At 36.7% G+C, this 25,845-nt stretch overlaps 1 protein-coding gene across 1 annotated transcript in view; it reads left to right on the top strand.

Moving 5' to 3' along the window:
- Positions 1 to 25,845, top strand: part of ATP8B4 (ATPase phospholipid transporting 8B4 (putative)) — a 284,590-nt gene that overhangs the window by 169,451 nt on the left and 89,294 nt on the right. Inside the window, exons 11-15 of the mRNA XM_040226490.1 lie at positions 4,746 to 4,834; positions 6,189 to 6,385; positions 15,166 to 15,374; positions 19,732 to 19,775; positions 24,343 to 24,508. Of these exons, the coding sequence (XP_040082424.1) occupies positions 4,746 to 4,834; positions 6,189 to 6,385; positions 15,166 to 15,374; positions 19,732 to 19,775; positions 24,343 to 24,508 (705 nt within the window). The remainder of the gene's footprint in view (positions 1 to 4,745; positions 4,835 to 6,188; positions 6,386 to 15,165; positions 15,375 to 19,731; positions 19,776 to 24,342; positions 24,509 to 25,845) is intronic.

The following is a 25,845-nucleotide window of genomic DNA, read 5'->3' as shown; positions in this document are numbered from 1 at the left end:
CTCTCAAGAGTCTTCTCCAACACCACAGTTCAAAAGCATCAATTCTTCGGCACTCAGCCTTCTTCACAGTCCAACTCTCACATCCACACATGACCACAGGAAAAACCATAGCCTTGACTAGATGGACCTTAGTCGGCAAAGTAATGTCTCTGCTTTTGAATATGCTATCTAGGTTGGTCATAACTTTTCTTCCAAGGAGTAAGCGACTTTTAATTTCATGGCTGCAGTCACCATCTGCAGTGATTTTGGAGCCCCCCAAAATAAAGTCTGACACTGTTTCCACTGTTTCCCCATCTATTTCCCATGAAGTGATGGGACCAGATGCCATGATCTTCATTTTCTGAATGTTGAGCTTTAAGCCAGCTTTTTCATTCTCCTCTTTCACTTTTATCAAGAGGCTTTTTAGTTCCTCTTCACTTTCTGCCATAAGGGTGGTGTCATCTGCATATCTGAGGTTATTGATATTTCTCCCGGCAATCTTGATTCCAGCTTGTGCTTCTTCCAGCCCAGCGTTTCTCATGATGTACTCAGCATATAAGTTAAACAAGCAGGGTGACAATATACAGTCTAGACATACTCCTTTTCCTATTTGGAACCAGTCTGTTATTCCATGTCCAGTTCTAACTGTTGTTTCCTGGCCTGCATTGTAGGTACTTAATAAATAAATTCATTCATTAAACAGTTACTTACTGGGTACCTGCTATGTGGCAGGCACTATGCTACTTACTTTTTTGCAAGAATGTGACCAAGAAAAGTCCAGTCCCTTCATTCATGTGATTTGAGTCTGGTAGGAAAGAAAGACATTACTCTTAAATAATTATAGTAATGAGTGTATAATATCAAACTGAGAAAAGTACTCTGAAGAAAAAGAACATGAATTCACAAGAGTATATGGTGGAGAAATCTGAGGGGAAAGAACAAGCTAGCTAAAAGGCACACCATAGGCAAAGGCCCTATGGTGGGAATGAGGCTGGGGAGGTTAAAAAAAAAAAAAAAGGCAAAACTTAAGGCCAGTGTGGAACTTGGAAAACTTGGAGAATAGAGGTGGACATGTACCTAGAGACAGGGATAGAGGTTGGACCATCCAGGACCCTTATGGTTTGTATCCAGAATTTTGGTCTTTATCCTAAGAGGATTGAGAAGCCATTGTCAATTTTTCACACAGATGATGTGAGTATGTGTTAAACTGGAAAGTTTTGCTTTTGCCTGTAATATTTTTAAAGTTGGTCAATAGCATCCAGGAAAAAGTGTATACATAGGATGGTAGCAGATGCAGGGACAAAGCTGCTAGGCTTGTCCTACATACAGTCCAGTTGAGAGATGATGATACTTTGCATAGAGTGGGAGTCATGGGATAGATTAGACTCTGAGGTTTCTCCCACCTTTCACAACTGAATGGATAATGGTGCCATTCATTGAGATAAGGAACCCTGGAGAAAGAGCACAAGCTAGGCTGGACAAGGGCCACTTGAGAGGCCTTAGAAAGATCCAGGGGAAGATATCATATAGGCAATGAAATATATAAGTTTAGAGCTCAGAGGAGTGATCTGAACTGAAGATACACATTTGGTCTACAGATGTTAACTGGAGCTATGGTCTTAGATTTCTCAGGGAACGTGGGTTGAGAAGGAAGAGAAGATGGTCTGTACTTAATTCTTAAGAAGTCTCACTGTTTAATGGTTGAGAAGAAAGGAGTGAGCATAATGGAAGACAAAGAAGAAGCTATCAAAGAGGTAGGAGAAATAGCAGAACATTTTAAAACAGAAGCTAAGGGAAGAACGTGTTTCAAAAGTATGAAATAGTCAACATTGTCGAAGTCTGCTGAGAGGTCAAAGAAGGCATGGAGGATATAGATGACAATGCCGGATCTGTTTTGATGGAGTGATTGGCTCGGAAACGAGCTTGAGAAATGAGTTGGAAACAAAGAATCAGAGGCTGAAGAGTATAGAAAATTCTTTCTAAATCTTGACTATGAGGGGAAGAAGAGATGTGTATCCTAACATCTGTGGCTATATTTAAATAAGTACTTAAGAACTCATTAAGCAGATTCTTTGCTAGTCTATGTGTATGTATGCCTAAGAAATGTAAATTTTTAGCACAAAACTGGTCTGTCAATATTTCAGCTTTTAGCAATCACAAACTTTATTTGCCCTTTGTGATCTTTACTAAAAGAAATGCTTCCCACCCTCAATGTCCAGATGACTTTAATAAACTATTCTGGGAAAAACTGGGTGGTCTTCTTTGCCCAGCATTGGCTGGGAAAAGGACACTGGGGTACAATTTCTAACTCAAGACTGAATTGTTATGAGACCCCAGTCTTTACTCCAATTTATCTTTTAAGTAAAGGAGTCTTTTAAGAATGTTCCCATTGTTTCTTGACTTCTAGAATGATTTATAATTCCATGTTTACCCCCTTTCACTCGTTCCCCCTCTCCTCCTCTATTAAGTGGGTACATGGATTGGTGGTAATTGGGGGAAGATAGTGTAGAGAGGGAAGACTAGGGAAATCAGATATAATTAAAATGTGATCACTTCTATTGAGCATCTTTGTTTATAAGGAATTTACTTAGCAATATAATCTAATACTCTTTGTTAGTCATCTAATAATCTACCTCTAAAGCAGCTAATAATATTCTTAGAATTTCTTGAACAAGGCAGTTAGTAAATATTTAACATGAGATTTAAAAGGATTACTTGAAATAAATCTCAACACCATATTTAAGACAATTCTTGCCCTTACAAAAATGCATATCATATAAACAGTGTGCAATACCCAATAAAGGTTTAAATTACTTGCTGTTGTATTGTTTGGAGTTTCTCCATTAAAGCCACCAAAAATCTTTTTTGGGAAACACATCCAGCATTTGATTTTTTTCTTAACTTTCCATTTTGGACTTCAGTGTTCTGAATTGTGTTTATTACGACATTCTTTTAAACACTTCCAAATCATTCCTCTATGTGATTGACTTTAATTGCTTCAAACTATAAGCACATCCATACATAGATTTTTGGAAAATAGCATTTCTTAAACCTTTTTGCTACAAATTATGTCTGGATTTATCCCATTCTAAGGAGATAAATTCTCTTGCAGTTTCCAGGATTGTTGTTAAAGACATCAGTTGAGAATCAGTTGTTTCATCATCAGTTCAGTCGCTCAGTCATGTCTGACCCTTTGCGACCCCCAAAACTGCAGCACTCCAGGCCTCCCTGCCCATCACCAACTCCCAGAGTTCACCCAAACTCATGTGCATTGAGTCGGTGATGCCATCCAACCATCTCATCCTCTGTCATCCCCTTCTCCTCCTGCCCTCAATCTTCCCCAGCATCGTCTTTTCAAATGAGGCAGCTCTTCGCATGAGGTGGCCAAACTATTGGAGTTTCAGCTTCAACATCAGTCCTTCCAAAGAACACCCAGGACTGATCTCCTTTAGGATGGACTAGTTGGATGTCCTTATAGTTCAAGGGACTCTCAAGAGTCTTCCCCAATACCACAGTTCAAAAGCATCAATTCTTCGGCACTCAGCTTTCTTTATAGTCCAACTCTCACATCCATACATGACTACTGGAAAAACTATAGCCTTGACTAGACAGACCTTTGTTGGCAAAGTAATGTCTCTGCTTTTTAATATGCTGTCTAGGTTGGTCATAACTTTTCTTCCAAGGAGTAAGCGTCTTTTAATTTCGTGGCTGCAGTCACCATCTGCAGTGATTTTGGAGCCCCCCAAAATAAAGTCTGACCCTGTTTCCACTGTTCCCCATCTATTTCCCATGAAGTGATGGGACTGGATGCCATGATCTTAGTTTTCTGAATGTTGAGCTTTAATCCAACTTTTTCTCTCTCCTCTTTCACTTTCATCAAGAGGCTCTTTAGTTCCTCTTCACTTTCTGCCATAAGGGTGGTGTCATATGCATATCTGAGGTTGTTGATATTTCTCCTGGCACTCTGATTCCAGCTTGTGCTTCTTCCAGCCCAGTGTTTCTCATGATAGCTCATTATGGGCTCTGCACATAAGTTAAATACACAAGGTGACAATATACAGCTTTGATGTACTCCTTTTCCTATTTGGAACCAGTCTGTTGTTCCATGTCCAGTTCTAACTGTTGCTACCTGACCTGCATATAGGTTTCTCAAGAGGCAGATTAGGTGGTCTGGTATTCCCATCTCTTTCAGAATTTTCCACAGTTTATTGTGATCCACACAGGCACAGGCTTTGGCATAGTCAATAAAGCAGAAGTAGATGTTTTTCTGGAACTCTCGTGCTTCTTCAGTGATCCAGTGATGTTGGCAATTTGCTCTCTGGTTTCTCTGTCTTTTCTAAAACCAGGTTGAACATCTGGAAGTTCATGGTTCATATATTGCTGAAGCCTGGCTTGGAGAATTTTGAGCATTACTTTACCAGCATGTGAGATGAGTGCAACTGTGTGGTAGTTTGAGCATTCTTTGGCATTGCTTTTCTCTGGGATTGGAATGAAAACTGACCTTTTCCAGTCCTGTGGCCACTGCTGAGTTTTCCATATTTGCTGGCATATTGAGTGCAGCACTTTCACAGCATCATCTTTTAGGATTTGAAATAGCTCAACTGGAATTCCATCATCATAAACAATAATCCTACTCTTATAAAACAAATTATTTTGGAAAAACATTATTTTCCTTTCAGGAACATTTGATATTCTTAGGAATTAATCATAATAATATATAATCTAATCATTTCAAAGTTATTTTTCTTTCCTTTTTTCTTTTGCAGGTCCTGACACTAAACTAATGCAGAACAGTGGTAAGACAAAGTTTAAGAGGACAAGCATTGATAGACTGATGAATATTCTAGTCCTATGGGTAAGTTATTATAACAAAATTAGGCAATATCACAATCATTATCTTAATATGTTTCTTACATTCTGATGAAATTTCTTTCAGAAATCTTCATTCTTTTTGTGGAATTTATATTTCGAGATTTTCCATGTGGGGCCTCGTTACCTCCAAAATGTCTGCTTCGTTAATACTGATAGAGTATTTGTGAATGTAGGAATTGGCTAACAATTTTGAGGTTGCTTTCTATTTTTTTTTTTTTTTTGAATCTCAAAGGCAACCTGAAAATTTTTAGTGTATGTCATGCAGTATTTTAACTAACCCTTATCTTTCTTGTTGACTTCAAGGAAACATTGTGCAGCTAGATCTGTAGCCAAGAGACCTGACTAGTCTGAGACAGTCTTTTATTACTGATGTTTTCTTCCTTTTGCTTTTGTGCCTTGGGTTACCATATAATTTATCATTCACCAGGATGCTTTTGAAGGTGAAAGAAGGGAATACTGATAATATTACTGCTGGACAGTAGATGTAAACTGGAACTGACTAGAGCAAGTCAGGACATATGATCTTCTTGTACTTCTGTGTGTGTGTATGTGATCTTCTTGTACTTCTGTGTGTGTGATCTTCTTGTACTTCTGTGTGTGTGTGTGTGTGTGATCTTCTTATACTTCTGTGTGTGTGTGTGTGATCTTCTTGTACTTCTGTGTGTGTGATTCTTGTACTTCTGTGTGTGTGTGCGTGTGATCTTCTTGTACTTCTGTGTGTGTGTATGTGTGCCTGCCTGCGTGCGCACACGCCTGCACACTCAGTCATGTCCAACTGTTTGCGAGCCCATGGACTGTAGCCCTCCAGGCTCCTCTGTACATGGAGTTTTCTAGACAAGAACACTGGAGTGGGTTGCCATTTCCTACTGTAGTGGATCTTCCCGACCCAGGTAGGGAACCCATGTCTCTTGTGTCTCCTGCATTGGCAGCAGATTCTTTACCCCTGCACCACCTGGGAAACCCTTAACCTTTGGAAGACACTTAAACATATGCGTACTTCACAAATAGAGGATATGACATTATTAGCTTTGTGGCCATAAACAAGTTATATAACCTGTTTGTTTTTTGTTTTGTTTTTGGCCTGGAAAGTGTGAATGTTTTTTCCTATCTCAGAAAGTCAATGGGAGAATTAAGTGAGAAAATGTATATGTAAAATATTTAGCCAAGTTCCCAGTGTAAGCATATTACATTTTACTCATATGATTAATGATAATTAGATGAGCTTTGTATAACTTGATTTTCAAATAACAATTGGAATTAGAAGTGTAAATGTATTATGTTGATATGACTAGTTGGGATTCAAGTTAACCTTAACTGGACTTCTATATTCATTTCAGATTTTTGGGTTTCTGATATGCTTGGGAACTATTCTTGCGATTGGAAATTCAATCTGGGAGAATCAAGTTGGGGACCCGTTCAGAACTTTTCTTTTTTGGAATGAAGGAGAGAAGAACTTTGTGTTCTCAGGATTCTTAACATTCTGGTCATATATTATTATCCTTAATACAGTGGTACCCATTTCATTATATGTGAGGTAAGATGAGAGTTTGTTCTTTGAAACCATTTTGTCAAAAGCCTGTGTTCTATGTAATCATTTTTGTTTGTCTTAAAATTAAAGCAGAGAGAGAGAAGTCTATAACTGCTCATGATCTGCCACATCTGTTACAAATGAGGCAACTAAGCTGTTTAATCTGCTTAAGTTGTACATTTTCAAATTAACAATAGATGCAGTTTATTTTCTTCTTGATTTGATTTGGTTTCTTAGGAATGTTTTCCTCTGGAATACACGGACTACCGTGTAGTCTCATGCAACCTAGTAAGTTAGAATTGAGTTGATGTTGGGAAAGAAACAGAAAAATATTTGGGGGGATCTATTGAGATGATGCCTTCTTGGCATCAAGATACCAGGATTTAGACCCCGTGCTACCATTTTCTAGTGCCATAACCTTAAGCAAGTTACTTTACTTCCTGGTACCTCAGTGTCCTCATTTTATACATGGAGAAAGTAATAGTTCTACTTTAAAAGGTAGTATAGAGAGTAAGCAAACCTATAATGCTCTTAGACAAATCCTGACACATTATGAGAGCTCAGTGAATATTCTTTCTATTTTTAGTAGTAACTATCAGTGAATATATGAAGGAGTTGAAATATAGTTGTTGGTGCTTATTCATTGTTGAAAAAGAAGTTTGGCTTATTACTCCCTCTGCAACTTGATTTGTCATTTCTAGATTTGGTCCTATAAACTAGGGCTAAAATGGTCTGCCTATCTGTCTATACATAAGCACTCCGTGAGTGTGTGTGTTTATGTATGTGTTTGATAAAAGTTAGAAGTTGGCCCTAGAACCTGTACCTGAGACAATTTTGATCGTAATCCTGCCAAGACTGAGGTGGACAACCCAAAGACACTGGAGCCAAGATGAGACTTGGTTGTTTGACGTTCCTCATCACCAGTATTTTAACAATATACAATATCACCAGCTCTAAATCCCTACTAATTTGTATGAGCTTCTTTTTCTCTCTTTCCAAAATCCTCGCTCTGATGAAGCTAGGAAAGTTTAATGCACAAAATCCACCCTTATTTTGGATAGCAGTCAGGAAACTGAAATGTCAAGTTGTGGGAAATTGACTTGAAATAGTGGCATGTGGCCACAACACCACAAATTACTTAGGGCCTTCTGGAACTGTGGTCAGAGTGGGCTCTATTTAAAATGTATCCTACTGGCTTGTCTTTGATTCTGAGGACCTCTCATGCTTGTATCCAATTATAAAGTCTGTAGTAAATCTTGCTCTTTGCCAGAGGAGCTATGGTCAGCTTTTATAGCTTTTCTTTTATGTGGAAACGAACAATAGTTGCTCAGAGTGACTTACCATCTGCACATGAGCAGTTTCATGTGTCCTCACAAAGGAAGTATATTCCGTATATACTCTTTCTTTGAAGTGTATTGGCATTTTTCATTTTATGATTTCTAATATTGTTTTTTAAAGACCAAGATTCCCAGGTCCTTTTTCCTTCTAATGTGTTCCCTGCAGTGGCAGAAAGAAAACCTGTTTGGAATAGTCCAAGTTCACATTCTGATGTTATCATTGCCACTAATAGCTGTGTGACCTTGGAGAAAGTGCTTGGCTTCTCTGTGCCCTCGTTTGCCTAGGAAATACTTGCTGTAAAACGAGAGGATTAAAATTGACTTCTGAGTTACTTTCTGCTCCAAATAATATCACCTTACCTCTAGACAATTAATGTAAAATAGACATTTGTATTTTACATAAAGTGCTTTCACATACATTATCTCATTTACGTCTCCCCCTCCCAAAATATTTTGAAGTCATTCCTGTTGAACTTGTTTCATAAATGAGATGATTTTCTCAGGATTGTAAAGCTGAGTAGGGATAGAACCAAGATCCAAACCCAAGTCTTCTAACACTTGGCACAGTGTCTATGTCTAAGTTGTACATGATTTATTAATCAGCCAAGACATCAAAAGATACTAGAATTTTCTACTTGTTGCTAAGCCATGGTATTGATGAAGATAATATGAGCTTTTTTCCTCACCAAATAGGAACAGTGATCTGAAGTCAGCTTGACAAAAAGTTGAGGCAAAAAGCATTCTGGGTGATTTCAGGTTGCTCACACCAAGATATGGAAAAAGAGAAGTCCGGGTATTTCTGATTAGAGGGATGAAGGTTTTCTACAAAGGTTTCTAAAGGTTCAATGAATAAATTAGTGCTGTGTCACTGAAGGATAACCAGTGCAGAATTTACCTTGAATGGTTAACAATTCCATGTGAGCATAATATGTTGATTTTGGCAGGGTATTTCTATGCTGTCAGTTTATCTATAGTGTTAAAATATAACCTGCTACAGTTTTTTAATACATCATCTTAAGAAATGTAATTTCTGTACTCCCAAGTAATTAGCTATTTTTTCCAAAGCAAAAGAAACTTGTTTCCATATTGCTTATTTTGCCACAGAATGGGGGAAATCATAAGCCCTGCTCTTTGAGCATCCAGGCAGAAAACACTAAGCAGTTTGATTATACTAACTCTGGAACATTTGTCTCCTTTTCTCTGCTATTATAAAGCAAAGGAGTGAATGTTCCATTGTGACTCTCCTAAATCCTCCTTTTCTAAACAAAAAGGATACCTTCTTCTCTACAGACTATTTTAAGGTCTAAGAATTAAAATTAATTAAGAATACTTCCACCAACTTGAACCACAACACAGGATTAAATTCTGTTCTCCATTCATTTTGCTTAGATTTTTAGGGAGATGCTTTACCTTTAAATAAATGAAAATGTCAAGTGATTGAACAGTTACTCACATTAGGACAATACGTAATGCCATTTTTTATGGCACTCTCCAGGTCTGGTATGCATTGACTTTACCAGATGCCTGAATTCTAGTCTTGGTTCTGGGATTAATTGTGTGACCTTGGGTTATTCACAACCTCTGTAGGTCTTAATGTCCTTACTGGTGAAATTGGGGAATAAGGGTCAGGATTCACTCATTCAACACTAACTGACCACTTATGACAGGTCAGGCAATGTGGCTAGTTTATGATAAGTGCTAATGCTTTCTGAGTGAATGGAATAGGAAGAACAAAGCTGACTAGAACAGCTAGCAAGGAACTTACAAGGAAGTGGAGTGGGAGTGAAATTAAGATTAGATTGTAACTGGGTAATGTATAAATAAATACATGCAGAGTATGACATTTGTTTTTATGATTCTACAGAGTTACAGTGTGCTTTTTTAGTTTGTGTGAAAAAAAAGTATTACCATTTAAATAGAAAATGAACTGACACCATACCATTTCTGGAGAGGGAGATGTAGGTATGTCATGTACTTATAGAAATAGATGTATAGAATTTATTTTTTTAATATAATTTTATTTATTTTAATTGGAGGCTAATTACTTTACAATATTGTATTGGTTTTGCCATACATCAACATGAATCCGCCACGGGTGTACACATGTTCCCCATCCTGAACCCCCCTCCCACTTCCCTCCCCATACTGTCCCTCTGGGTCATCCCAGTGCACCAGCCCTGAGCATCCTGTATCTTGCATCAAACCTGGACTGGCAAATCATTTCACATATGATATTATATATGTTTCAATGCCACTCTCCCAAATCATCCCACCCTCACCCTCTCCCACAGAGTCCAACAGACTCTTCTATACATCTGTGTCTCTCTTGCTGTCTCGCATACCGGATTATCTTTACCATATTTCTAAATTCCATATATATGCATTCCATATATATACATTAGTATACTGTTTTTCTTTCTGGCTTACTTCATTCTGTATAATAGGCTCCAGTTTCATCCACCTCATTAGAAGTGATTCAAATGTATTCTTTTTAATGGCTGAGTAATACTCCATTATGTATATGTACCACAGCTTTCTTATCCATTCATCTGCTGATGGAAATCTAGGTTGCCTCCATGTCCTGGCTATTATAAACACTGCTGTGGTGAACATTGGGGTACACGTGTCTCTTTCAATTCTGGTTTCCTCAGTGTGTATGCCCAGCAGTGGGATTGCTGGGTCATAAGGCAGTTCTATTTGTAATTTTTTAAGGAATCTCCATACTGTTCTCCATAGTGGCTGTACTAGTTTGCATTCCCACCAACAATGTAAGAGGGTTCCCCTTTCTCCACAGCCTCTCCAGTATTTATTGCTTGTAGACTTTTGGATAGCCACCATTCTGACCAGTGTGAAATGGTACCTTATTATGTTTTTGATTTGCATTTCTCTGATAATGAGTGATGTTGAGCATCTTTTCATGTGTTTGTTAGCCATCTGTATGCCTTCTTTGGAGAAATGTCTGTTTAGTTCTTTGGCCCATTTTTTGATTGGGTCGTATATTTTTCTGGAATTGAGCTGCAGGAGTTGCTTGTATATTTTTGAGATTAATTCTTTGTCAGTTGCTTCATTTGCTATTATTTTCTCCCATTCTGAAGGCTGTCTTTTCACCTTGCTTATAGTTTCCTTTGTTGTGCAGAAGCTTTTAATTTTAATTAGGTCCCATTGGTTCATTTTTGCTTTTATTTCCAATATTCTGGGAGGTGGGTCATAGAGGATCCTGCTGTGATGTATGTCGGAGATTTTGCCTATGTTCTCCTCTAGGAGTTTTATAGTTTCTGGTCTTACATTTAGATCTTTAATCCATTTTGAGTTTATTTTTGTGTACGGTGTTAGAAAGTGTTCTAGGTTCATTCTTTTACAAGTGGTTGACCAGTTTTCCCAGCAACACTTGTTAAAGAGATTGTCTTTAATCCATTGTATATTCTTGCCTCTTTTGTCAAAGATAAGGTGTCCATAGGTGCATGGGTTTATCTCTAGGCTCTCTATTTTGTTCCATTGATCTATATTTCTGTCTTTGTGCCAGTACCATACTGTCTTGATGACTGTGGCTTTGTAGTAGAGCCTGAAGTCAGGCAGGTTGATTTCCTCCAGTTCCATTCTTCTTTCTCAAGATTGCTTTGGCTATTTGAGATTTTTTGTATTTCCATACAAATTGTGGGATTATTTGTTCTAGCTCTGTGAAAAATACTGTTGGTAGCTTGATAGGGATTGCATTGAATCTATAGATTGCTTTGGGTAGTATACTCATTTTCACTATATTGATTCTTCCAATCCATGAACATGGTATATTTCTCCATCTATTAGTGTCCTCTTTGATTTCTTTCACCAGTGCTTTATAGTTTTCTATATATGCTGCTGCTGCTGCTAAGTCGCTTCAGTCGTGTCTGACTCTGTGCGACCCCATAGATGGCAGCCCACCAGGCTCCCCCATCCCTGGGATTCTCCAGGCAAGAACACTGGAGTGGGTTGCCATTTCCTTCTCCAATGCATGAAAGTGAAAAGTGAAAGTGAAGTCACTCAGTCGTGCCTGACTCTTAGTGACCCCATGGACTGCAGCCCACCAGGCTCCTCTGTCCATGAGATTCTCCAGGCAAGAGTACTGGAGTGGGGTGCCATTGTCTTCTCCATTAGGTAGATATATTCCTAAGTATTTTATTCTTCTCGTTGCAATGGTGAATGGAATTATTTCCTTAATTTCTCTTTCTATTTTCTCATTATTAGTGTATAGGAATGCAAGGGATTTCTGTGTGATGATTTTATATCCTGCAACTTTACTATATTCATTGATTAACTCTTGTAATTTTCTGGTGGAGTCTTTAGGGTTTTCTATGTAGAGGATCATGTCATCTGCAAAGAGTGAGAGTTTTACTTCTTCTTTTCCAATTTAGATTCCTTTTATTTCTTTTTCTGCTCTGATTGCTGTGGCCCAAACTTCCAAAACTATGTTGAATAGTAGTGGTGAAAGTGGGTACCCTTGTCTGGTTCCTGACTTCAGGGGAAATGCTTTCAATTTTTCACCATTGAGGATAATGTTTGCTGTGGGTTTGTCATATATAGCTTTTATTATGTTGAGGTATATTCCTTCTATTCGTGCTTTCTGGAGAGTTTTTATCATAAATGGATGTTGAATTTTGTCAAAGGCTTTCTATGCATCTATTGAGATAATCACATGGCTTTTATTTTTCAATTTGTTAATGTGGTGTATTACAATGATTGATTTGCAGATATTGAAGAATCCTTGCATCCCTGGGATAAAGCCCACTTGGTCATAATGTATGATCTTTTTAATGTGTTGTTGGATTCTGGTTGCTAGAATTTTGTTAAGGATTTTTGCATCTATGTTCGTCAGTGATATTGGCTTGTAGTTTTCTTTTTTGCTGGCATCTTTGTCAGGTTTTGATATTATGGTGATGGTGGCCTCATAGAATGAGTTTGGAAGTTTACCTTCGTCTGCAATTTTCTGGAAGAGTTTGAGTAGGATAGGTGTTAACTCTTCTGTAAATTTTGGTAGAATTCAGCTGTGAAGCCGTCTGGACCTGGGCTTTTGTTTGCTGGAAGATTTCTGATTACAGTTTCAATTTCAGTGCTTGTGATGGGTCTGTTAAGATTTTCTATCTCTTCCTGGTTCAGTTTTGGAAAGTTGTACTTTTCTAAGAATTTGTCCATTTCTTCCACATTGTCCATTTTATTGGCATGTAATTGCTGATGGTAGTCTTTTATGATCCTTTGTATTTCTGGGTTGTCTGTTGTAATCTTTCCATTTTCATTTCTAATTTTATTGATTTGATTTTTCTCCTTTTGTTTCTTGATGAGTCTGGCTAATCGTTTGTCTATGATGTATAGGATTTATTGTGCAGAAAGAACTTGGGTGTCATCTTTTGTCTTTTAGGAGATAAATGTTCAGAGTTAGCATAATCAGGCTGCTTTCAACTTAGTTTACAGATGAGAAAACCAAAGCTTCATTCCCACTAAGATCAGAAATAAGCTATGAGTCCTTGCTTTATCATTACTATTTTATACTGTTCTGGATGTCCTTGTTAATGTCCAAGTCATGCAACTAAAATATTAATGAAAAAAATGAGACATGAAACCAAAATAAACCTTTTAAAGAGGAAGAGCAGAGAAAAATGTGATTATAAACCTCAAAAATCCATAGAATAACTCTGTAAAACTCAGTAAAATAATTCAGTGAAATGTTGATTTTTGTCACATAATCACTTTTTTAATATTAAGGAAAGCTGCTTTTATTAAAAACACATTAAACTAAAGCAATTAAAATTTATCTTATCAATAAAAAGATAAAAGGTCTAGGAATAAAACTGTCAAGCTATGGTGTGGACCTCTGTGAAAAACAAAGCACAACAAAAGAAAACTAAAACTCTTTACCAATAGAAGTACTTTTCCAAAGTTGAGCTCCTCAAAAGATTTATCCTTCTTTAAGTTGTATTTATTATAAAATATTCATTCTTTTCCAATAATTGAGTTTAATATAACTTTAATAAAAGTCTCAAGTAACTTTTATGAAAAAGTTGATACAGTGATTCTAAAGTTTATTTGATGAACACATTGATTTTATCAAGAGGAATAAATTAGTGATTACAGGTAAGAATTTTTTTAAAAGAAGAGGATGAAGATTTTCTTACCTCATATGCCAAATTTTATAAAGCTACAATAATGAAAACATGAGATAAATTAAATCACACATTAAGGAACAAAATTGAAATGCCTGAAACAGATTCTAGTGAGGAAGTAATTTGTATGTGACATGGAGTCATCTTAACACAATAGGGGAAAGGATTTATTGTTCAACAAATGGTAATGAATACATTTGGTAAAAATTGAAATTAGCTTCTCATATGCATGTCATACTTTAGAAAATTCTAATTGCAAGAAAGAATTAAATGTGGAAAAAATTAAAGAACTGGAAGAAATGTATAGATATCTGTGTGTATATATATATAATCTTGCCATAGGCAAGGGTTATCTAAGCAAAAATTTCCTCAAAGAAGCTATAAACAGAAACTATAAACCATTGATAAATTTGATTGATTAAAAAGGGAAAAGTTCTTTGTGTCAAAAATAGTGGAAACAGAATTAAAAGATGAATGTTAAACTGTGTAACATATTGATATAATGTATATAGATATATATTCCATATATACAAGTCAATAAGAAATACACTAATACCTGAATAGGAAAGATGAACTAGGAAGGTAATGCAATTAGATAATTCCAGGAAGACATAACTGGCCAATAAAACTTGAAACAGATATTGGATTCATTGATAAATGCAATAAACAGTAATAAGATGCCATTTGACTTGGCATAGACTAAAAGATAATTTTCAATAATCTAACAGTAGAAACTTACATTGTTGTAATTTTTTTGAAAGTTGATCTGTCCTTATGTATGACAAAGACTGAAAAATATTATACTCTTGGCTTTAGAAATTCCACTTCTGGAAGTGGAAAGTCATAAATCACCACTAGATCACAAGACAATGCTCTTTTTCTGGTAAATGGGCAAAGTAATATGACCATACACCCTTTTTTTACTCAATATCTACTATGGTTTGCTTAATGCTGCATGGAGGGACTCCTTTTTACCTCTTTTGGTAAAATGAAGCCAAATCAAATAACTGGTAGGCTACACAAGAAATCTCCACTGGGCCTGGGCCTGTTTAATGTAAATAGAGAAGCATGGAACTTTCCTGAAGGCTTTATGCCAAGTCAGCCTGTTGTTTCAAGGTGCTATAAGGAAATGACTGAACATTTTAATGAAAGACTATGCTGAGATGCCTCAGAAGGTCACTAGGACCTGGAAACAGAGCATTCACATTTTCTTCTAAACTCTGAAGACATTGGCAGATTTCTTGCTTTGCTAAAGCTTTGTATGTTCTGAGATTGATGGAGTATTTCTCTCTTTTTTTTCCATTTAAATGGATGAAAGTGTGGAAGTAATTCGTCTGGGACATAGTTATTTTATAAACTGGGATCGGAAGATGTATTACTCCAGGAAGGCAACACCTGCTGAAGCTCGAACGACCACACTCAACGAGGAACTAGGCCAGATTGAATATGTTTTCTCTGACAAGACGGGTACCCTCACTCAAAACATCATGACTTTTAAAAAATGTTCCATTAATGGGAGAATCTATGGTAAGAGAAACCTTTTCTTTTTATTGTTATTGTTAACAGTCCTAAAAAAATTAAGAAACCCTATTTTTTTTTAAATAAAAAAAGTCCCTGGCTTTCTTATTAATATGGAGACCACCAGCATCTACCAGAGTGGTCAGCACATAATAAACACTTGCTAAATATTTATTGGGTAAATGTTGAATAATTCAGATAAAGCTTTGGATCTGTTACCATTCATGTAACCCCATGAGGGTTAGTTTAGATACTGTCCAAGGTTCCTTTTGTTGCTCAAACTGTGTGATCCATGGTGCTTAATAGTCTCATATTCCAGGGAGGAGGAGTTCTTCAGAGCCTGATTTATCTCAGTGAAAGCAGTATTTTATATTTGCTTCCTAACAGCCCTCAATTGATGTTAGTGTCTTTGTTTATAAGAATTTACAATTCATTCCTGAAAATTCACACTGCACAGGGTAACCTTTAGTGGTCAGACAAGCTGTTTCATCAATATTGAGTTCCTATTTGTATGCTTTTGTTATGATACCTGCTCTGTTGGGGATTTTCAGCCTTTCTAGTTAGTTACATGTGACCCTGTCACCCCGACTTAGGCCAGTTAGCAGACAGTTCCTTCTGAGAGCATGGAAGCTCTCCAGAGGGCTCCTGTCAAGTTCCTCTGGATTCCCAGTATCACTTCACTGAACTCAAGTGTCCAGTTTCTCAGTACAAAAATCTCAGAAAGTAAAGAAAATTCAAGAAAGAGAGAGAAACCTTTCTTTTGTCTCCTGATGGGAAACTTCACAAATTGCCAAATATTTTAAAGTAAGATTTGATCCTGAGCAAAACTGAGAAATATAAGTTGATTTTCATACTCTCCTGTCTTTAGACCTCCCTCTGCTATTCCACTCCCCATAACCCCTGGTTGCCATGGTTTCCTCACTTCTCTTCTGTCCACATCTGCCCCACCCTTCTCTGGTAGTAGGAAGAAAGGAAGGAACGTTGCTCAGTCGTGTCCGACTCTTTGTGACCCCGTGGACTGTAGCCTACCAGGCTCCTCTGTCCATGGGATTTTCCAGGCAATAGTACTGGAGTGGATTGCTATTTCATTCAACCTGGACTTCTACACGGCCTCAGTTACATTGTACATTTTTCTTACATCACTATTAATGTTATGAAGATACTAAATAAAATAGAACCTTTTCTTAAAACTTTTTCTTTTGATATTTTCAGATGCTTTTGATAAATATAACCCAGGAGCAGTTTAAATGAAAAAAATTTTGTTGGAGTATTGGAGTCATTTTGAATTTTGTAGGCCTTTTGTATTCTTTTACCATGGCACTTATTGGTAATATAATAGAAACAATATCACTTCTAGGAAATTACCCTAAGGAAACTTTAAGACATGGGGACCAAGATTTATTTGAAGATATGTTTGTCACTGATGCTAAAGGTGAAACTCCAGTACTTTGGCCACCTGATGTGAAGAGTTCACTCATTGGAAAAGACTCTGATGCTGGGAGGGATTAGGGGAAGGAGGAGAAGGGGACGACAGAGGATGAGATGACTGGATGGCATCACTGACTTGATGGATGTGAGTTTGAGTGAACTCTGGGAGTTGGTGATGGACAGGGAGGCCTGGTGTGCTGCGATTCATGGGGTCGCAAAGAGTCGGACACGACTGAGCGACTGAACTGAACTGATGTTTGTCAGAGGGGCTGTTATTAGAAAAGTCCCTGGATTTTCACAATATATATATCCCAAGATCTTTGCAAATCTCCAAATTTACAAATCCTGTGATATCCAGTTTAGTTCAGTTCAGTCGCTCAGTCTTGTCCGACTCTTTGCGACCCCATGAATCGCAGCACGCCAGGCCTCCCTGTCCACCTGTCCATCACCAACTCCTGGAGTTTACTCAAACTCATGTGCATCGAGTCGGTGATGCCATCCAGCCATCTCATCCTCTGTCATCATCTTCTCCTCCTGCCCCCAATCCCTCCCAGCATCAGGATCTTTTCCAATGAGTCAACTCTTCGCATCAGGTGGCCAAAGTGTTGGAGTTTCAGCCTCATCATCAGTCCTTCCGATGAACACCCAGGACTGGTCTCCTTTAGGATGGACTGGTTGGATTTCCTGCAGTCCAAGGGACTTGCAAGAGTCTTCTCCAGCACCACAGTTCAAAAGCATCAATTCTTTGGCACTCAGCCTTCTTCACAGTCCAACTCTCACATCCACACATGACCACTGGAAAAACCGTAGCCTTGACTAGATGGACCTTTGTTGGCAAAGTAATATCTCTGCTTTTTAATATGCTATCTAGGTTGGTCATAACTTTCCCTCCAAGGAGTCTTTATTTCATGGCTGCTATCACCATCTGCAGTGATTTTGGAGCCCCCCAAAATAAAGTCTGACACTGTTTGCCCATCTATTTCCTGTGAAGTGTTGGGACCAGATGCCATGATCTTTGATAGCTTGTAATTTCCCTCATAAAAGGCAGGAAAGTATCTGAAAGATTTAATAAGCCCTTTAGACCTTTCATTTATAAAGCCATTCCTTTATAATAATTTATTATGTCAGTAAAATATATTCTTACTAAAGAACTCATAGATTGTTCCAGAATCATTTTCCCCCATACAGTTGGCCTTGTTTATGCCATAGGTCCAGGTCTTGGGAAATTTTTATAGTGTATTCTTATTTGCCTAAAGCTCTGTTTTCTTTCTCAGATCTATCATTTTCTTAGACTTCAGTTTTTCTTTGCATCATCACCAGTCTTATGAAGAGGCTTTCTTTGAGAACACCATTTTACACAAAGACAGTTTATTTGCTTTTATTGTTTATCAGAGTTATAGTATAGGGGGTAATGACTAGAATATAACTGTGGTGAGTTTGGTATATAAATTCCAGGTGCTGGGTGAGGTTCATTCACTAGCCCAGGGATTCCTCTCATATAGCAGCCTCACTGTATTCTAGATTTACACCTGAGCCCAGAAAAACCACCAGTAACTCTTTAAAAGCACCAGTCTGTGCTTTTTGGGGTCGTACTCTTGTATGGTGAGGGGCTTCTCAGGTGGTGCTAGTGGCAAAGAACCTGCAGGAGATGTAAGAGACACCATTTCGATCCCTGGGTTGGGAAAATCCCTTTCAGGAGGGCACGGCAACCCACTCCTGTGTTCTTGTCTGGAGAGTCCCCTGGGCAAAGAAGCCTGGCAGGCAGTGGTCCAAAGGGTTGCACATAACTGAAGTGACTTAGCATGCATGTTTGTATTGAATAGTGAAACGAGAGAGATTTGAATTAAAAACCTACTGTGGAGTTCCCTGGTGGCTCAGAGGATAAAGAATCTGCCTGCAATGCAGGAGACTTGGGTTCAATCCCTGGGTTGGGAAGATCCCTGAAGAAGGGAATGACAACCCACTCCAGTATTCTTGCCTGGAGAATTCCATGAACAGAGCAGCCTGTTGGGCTACCATCCACAGCGTCACAAATAGTCATACATGACTGAATGACTAACACTACTACTATACTATGCTGACTTTTTAGTTTTAGTTGAATCATGTGGGAGAGCAGGGCTCGATCCCTGGGATGAGGTGCCCCTGGAGAAGAGAATGGCTTCCCACTCCAGTATTCTGGCCTGGAGAATTCCATGGGCTGTATAGTCCATGGGGTCGCACAGAGTTGGACACAACTGAGTGACTTTCACATGTCACTTTATATTCTGTTTTTCAGTCTGTCATCCATGAAACAGGAATGAAAATTTTTTAAAAGATTTTTCATTTCTGTTTTAAAAATCCCTGTATTTTCCAATGTATTTGTAATAAGCACATATTGGCTTTATATTAAGAATAGTTACTTTTAAATGTTTGGCACATGGGTGGCTATGTTCTCTGACTACAGAAGGCTCTGACATTGTTTAATGTTTACATGCTAATTTGACCTTGCCATTATAGATATTAAAGATGTATCTGGCCCAGACCAATATAGACAAAGATGTACCCACCACGCTTCAGCACTGATGAGAGTTGGTCTGTCTTGCATACCATTTTGGATTCCCCAACAGTGTGTATAAAGTGAAAAACAAAAATTTGCCTTGTGCCAACATCATAGATAATGTAACAACAGAATGATAAAACTTACAGAAAAACAGAATTATGGCTTATTTTGTATTAATGTGTACTGATTTTAGTTCTGTTTTGGGCAAATGAATATCTTTCTGTGTTAACTGCCATATCTAGTGTTACTGTTTGAAAACACTCTTCAAAATGTCTAGGTTTGAACTCATAATGTCATCTAGTAGTGGTGCTTTAATAAACAAGTATATTTCTTCAAACTAAATGTATATATATAGTTTCAATTTCATCTATTTTTAATTCTCAGTTTTGGTTTTGGCAGGTGAAGTGCATGATGACCGGGGTCAGAAGACTGACATGACTAAGGTGTGGAGGTGATTAAGTTCATTCGTACTTTTAATTTCAAATTGTACATGCTTTTAAAAAATGATGAGTTCCTAGAAGCCTAATTTCCACTATGACCAGATTAGATACTTAATATGTAACTTAAAAAAAAAAGATTTGTATGGTTCAAACTTCCTTCTTATCCAGGTTTCCCAATCACAGAGTTCACTGTCTTTTTTCCCCCTCTATTAGAGATATTTATTATATATAATCAAATATATTTCTCAATTTTTTACATAGGTAGTAGTGAACTATACTTATTGTGCTTAACTTTCTTCCTTAGCAATGATCAAGATCCTTCTATAAAAGTGGGGAAAAAAGGGCTCCCTAATTCTTTTTAGGTGAATAATATTTTATTATGTTGATGTTCCTTAACTTACGTAAGGAGGTAGGAATGGGCATTCAGAATATCTGCAACATTTTGCTTGTAAAGGAAATGCAACAAAAGTAACCATGTATACATGTTATATCACATGGATCCTATACTGTCTAACAAGTTCCATTTCTAGAAATGGGATTGCTAAATCAGAATGTATGTGCATTTGTAATTTGATCAGTATTTCCAAATTGTCCTCTTTAGCATTTGCACTAATTTACCCTGTCACAAGCAATGTACAAGAATGCCTGTTTTCTCCTACCCTCACCAACACAATGTTCTATCAGTTTTTTATTTTGTAAAATTAATTTTTATTGGGATATAGTTGATTTACATTGTTGTATTAGTTTCTGCTGTACAGCAGAGTGAATCAGTTGTATGTATACATTTATCCACCAATTTACCCTGTCACAAGCAATGTACAATAGTGTCTGCTTTCTCCTACCTTCACTAGCACAATCAAAGTTTTTGATTTTTGACAAGACTTTTTAAAAAGTCACTTTGCTGTACAGGAGAAATTAAGCACAACATTGTAAATAAACTGTACTTCAATAAAATAAAAAGAAATTTGTTCTCTCCCTTTTTGTACAAGAATTTGTGGGTATTAATTTCCCTCTGAACACTGCTTTAGTTTTATTACATGGATTTTGGCCTGTAATATCTTTATTTTTGTTATATCAGTTTGAATATCCACACTGAACCATGAGAAGAACTAAACATTTCAAAGAGGTTGGGACTTGTTCCTTCCTTATAATATTTTTAATAAGAGAATAGATTTGTATTTCTACTTTGGGGGATTTATTCGGGTTTTCTTTGTGGCTTAATATGATCAATTGTTGTCAGTGTTCCAGGGTCCTTAAAATGAAAGTTTATGTATTTTCTGTTTTTAAGGTATAAAATTAGCTGTATTGTCATCTAATTCTACCTTATTAATTATATTATTTAGGCCTTCTATTTCATTATTTTTTATCTATGTTATTTGTTTGGATTAAACAGGTTAATAAAAGCATTCTGATAATTTCTCTCTTTCTCTAGCTCTCCTATATAGCCTGAAGTCTTCATTTTATAAGTATTGATGCTATTGTGAGGTGCATTGATGTTCATAGTAGTTATATTTTTATCATGAATGTGTTCTTCTTTGATTCATTTAATTCTCCTTGTCCTGGATGCAATCTTATTTGATATTAAGATCATGTCTCCTGGTTAACTTTTGATTTGCATTTGCCCGCCTTTTTTTTCAATATTGCTGAATAACTTTGTTTTAGATATGTCTCTTAAGAATGTACAGCATAGGACTGGCTTTTACTTTACATGCAATTTTTTAGTAAGTGAGTTAGGGCCATTACATTGGATCTGTTAAATATTTTAGATTATACTTTATAATTTTTAATAATTCTCTAGAGATTCTACAGCCTATGTATTTGCTTCTCTTACGGTATTTAGGAAAATATTTTATTGTTTCTCCACTGTATACTTTCAACAGTTTGTATAATACTCTTAATTCTTTTTTTGTAAGGAGTACCTATCAATTTCCTAATATGAAAAATGATAAAATTATTATGTCTATCCTTCTTTTCCTCATATTTTCCTACTATTTTTATTAATGATGCTTCTTCATCTTAAGTGTACATAGATTTCTCTTAGTTGATTTGAGTTTTTAAATGGTATCTTCTGACCTTCAAATACTAAAATGAGGACATCAGGACCTTCTAATTTTTAAGCAGTCTTTCTATGTAGTCAATGTATGTAGCATATACATTTTGTTATAATCCTAATCTGTTTCTTTTATATTTAGTTCTTCAGTTAATAAGATTCAGTACTTACCACTAACTGCTTTTCCCTTTCCCACTGTTTTTCTGGTTATCTTTTATTTGGCTGAAGTGTATCCTCCAGTTTCAAGAAGGGATCATGAGAAATAGCAGTTCAGAATTATCTGTTGAATGACATTACTAAATCATTGAATGACATTACTAAATTCGTTGATTAGCTGTAGTAGTTTTCTCGTAGCATCTTTAGGACTTTGTATGTACAGTATCATGTCATCTATAAACAGTGACAGTTTTACTTCTTTTCCAATTTGTATTCCTTCTATTTATTTTTCTAGTCTGACAGGCTGTAATCTTTACGAGTCATGGTTTCTTCCCTGGGTGTCAGGGGGAGGGGGTTTAGGGAAGTCTAGGGCCAGTGTATATTTTACTTTGAACTAGTGAGTTGATCAATTTTTTCTCCTATTGGGTAGTTGTTTTAAAATTTTATTACATGAACAAAACAATCTTTGATTAAAGTAAGCCTCTATGATTCTGAAATAAACACAGCTAATGGACTATCTTGTATACTGGTATGTATTCTCATGTACTTGAATATATTAAGTATTATATTTAAAATATTATTTTGCAGTCTCCAAGACAAAGTGTATTTGAAAAGTATTTTCTCATCAGTTGTTCTGGCAAAGACCTTATCACAGGTCTAGTCCTTTGAGTAATAAACTTTTAAAAATTAGTAGTACATTTTATGCTTTTCATGAGTCAGTGAATTAACAGAGATCTTATTTAATATTAAAATTATCTTCTATTTTGTTCTATCTTTAATCCTTTTTCTTTCATTTTTGTGATCAACAAATTTTGAAGTGGACAATAAACTAATATTAACAATGAGCACTGAGTGTGTACTGCAGATCTCTAGAACTTTTTCACCTTGTACATCTGAAACTGTAATTTCTCATTGAACTGCAATGCCCCACTTCCCCATTCTTCTAGTCCTTGGAAACTGCTGTTTTACACTCAGTTTTTGTGAATTTTACTATGTTAGATATCTACTAACATAATTAGATATCTGCATGAATTCCTTAAAAGAAATAAATCACTCATAAATAGAATTATGCTATATTTATTCTTTTGTGAGTGATTTATTTCTTTTAATGTAATGTCTTCAAGGTTCATTCATGTTGCAGCATAAAGACAAGGTTCTTTTTTATGGTTGAATAATATTCTTTGTGTGTGTGTGTATAGATATATAAAACCACATATTCTTTATTCATCAGTTGATGGATATTTCTTTTGTTTCTGAAGTGCAGTGAAAGTGTTAGTCACTTAGTTATGTCTGACTCTTTGTGGTCCCTGTAGACTGTACCCTGCCAGGCTCCTCTGTCCATGGTATTCTCCAGGCCAGAATACTGGAGTGGGTGGCCATTCCCTTCTCCAGGGGATCTTTCCAACCCAGGATCAAACCCAAGTTTCCTGCATTGCAGGCAGGTTCTTTATCATCTGAACCACTAGGGAAGCCCTGTGTTGTTTCTGCTGCTACTTCTGCTAAGTCACTTCAGTCATGTCTGACTCTGTGCGACCCCATAGACGGCAGCCCACGAGGCTCCTCTGTCCCTGGGATTCTCCAGGCAAGAACACTGGAGTGGGCTGCCATTTCCTTCTCCAATGCATGAAAGTGAAAAATGAAAGTGAAGTCGCTGAGTCGTGTCCGACTCTTAGCGACCCCATGGACCGCAGCCTACCAGGCTCCTCCGTCCATGGGATTTTCTAGGCAAGAGTACTGGAGTGGGGTGCCATTGCTTTCTCCAGTGTTGTTTCTACCTTTTGGCTATTGTGAATTATGCCACAGTGAATGTGTGAGTACAAATATCTCAAGATCTTGATTTTAATTCTGTCATAATATTTTGCAGTTTCTTTAGTGAGATCAGAGAAGTACTCTGTAATCAAACACATTAATATTTTTATATCTTGAAATATTAATTCATGCTAAGTAGACTTTAAAAAGTCTATAATTATGCACATACTATTCCAGGTCAGATATTGCTGCCAAAAAGAGTTCAAGTCAGGTCAAGTTTTTCCATCAAGTAGGTTTTGAAAGCAACTTTCAGTTTTTAGGGCTTCTTTGTATTTTAGAGTTGAAGTAAACATTTGAGAATTTGTACAGCCATTGGATTTTTTTCTTCCCCATATGCTTTTGAAAGGTTTATTGCTCTGGTAATGAACGCTTACATGGATCTGAAATGGGAAGATGATATTTAACAGTAATGAGGAAACAGAAAGCCATTTTGGTGCCAGGCTTTGGAGGCTGAAAAGTCACACAAACTCTAAAAATACTTAGAGGAAGTGTTTTTGAATTTTAAAAGACTTTTGTTGGAATGAAGTCTACAGTTTTGTTGTTGTTCTCCTACAGAAAAAAGAGACTGTGGGTTTCTCAGTCAGCCCTCAAGCAGACAGAACATTTCAATTTTTTGACCACCATTTGATGGAATCCATTGAACTCGGTGATCCCAAAGTGCATGAATTCCTTAGGTTACTTGCCCTCTGCCACACTGTAATGTCAGAGGAAAATAGTGCAGGTAAGTGCAGTGTGTCTGAATCTTGTTTTTTAAATAGGTATATTTTCATTGAAATGTTTGGAATGTTCCTTTACCTATTACTAGCTTTTCTTTGTATTTATTTGTATACTGAATGTTTTCTAAAAATATGGAGAGACTTAAAAGAAAAAATTAGGAACAGTAAAAAGATGAGGGCCTAGATAAGCCAGTTAAAAGGGATAATTTTTTTTTAAATGACTGAACACCATATTTGCATACAACAATGCTTAAACTGATCTTTGTAATACTAATGCCAATGATGCTATTTTTATCTGAGGATATCACAATGCCTTTAAGTAAGTTTTTTTTATCTCTGCCTTCAAGTTTATTTCATTTTTAAGTTCTCTTTTAATAGCTATCTGATTTTAATATTATGATATCTTCTTAGATCTCTTTGAGGATATTAATTATTCTTAATTTGAAATCTTTTGTTTCCTCTGCTGTGTTTCATTTTATGAAATGTTGTTTTTAGAGTTCTGCGTCTAACTTTCGTGTTGTTCTCAAACGTTTTATTGTTTGTTATTGCCTATTCCTATTTGTGTTTGAGCATCCCAGTTTGCCTCTTGGTGAATGTAGGTTTTGATGCCTGTCTCCCAAGATTGTTGGGGAGAGTCACAAAACATTGCTTGTCTTCTGGGCATGGAGTTTCCCGCTTCCTGGAGTTCATATGATGCCTGGGCTTAACTGATTTTTTCAAATCTAGTGCTAGGATTCTGTGTCAGAACTCTCATTTCAGAGAAAGTTGTATTTAAGGTCTGGCCTAAAAGAAAGTATCACAGTCATGGACTCCCTTTCTTTTGTTAATTAATTTCTCTTATCCTTGTGGGATTCTAAAGCTATTTCTGGCTGTTTTCAGCTTTGGTCTCCAGCCCCAGCATGAAAACCACAAAAGGTTCCTTAGGTGGATTGTGTACTTAGTGTAAAAGAACATTTTCAAGGTTTCATCTTGAGGCAAATATCACTGTAGCCTGTTGTTGGAAGTAAGCTAGCAGGAGGAGGAGCCCAAGTGGTCCTGGCAAGCTTGAGTGGAATTCGTCAACTCATTTTATTTCTGGTGCCCCCAAGATCACTTCTGCTCTTCTCTTTTGTTGATTCTGATTTGGAGAAACTTTGGGCATTGCTTTTAACTCCGTATTAATTTTCTTCTTCAAATTCTTTGAACTGTGTTTTTCTCCTTTCTTATTTATTCATTTATCAAATCTTCTTTTTATCTTTCAGACATTTCTCAAGTTTCTGGTTCACTGAAAATACTCATTCCTCTTTTATGGTATCACTACAATTTTTTCATATTGTGATATTTTAATATTTAAATTAATTTT

This window comes from Oryx dammah, unplaced genomic scaffold, assembly GCF_014754425.2.
Source record: "Oryx dammah isolate SB20612 unplaced genomic scaffold, SCBI_Odam_1.1 HiC_scaffold_26, whole genome shotgun sequence".
Classification (NCBI taxonomy): domain Eukaryota; kingdom Metazoa; phylum Chordata; class Mammalia; order Artiodactyla; family Bovidae; genus Oryx; species Oryx dammah.
This window is presented reverse-complemented; position numbering and strand designations above follow the sequence as displayed.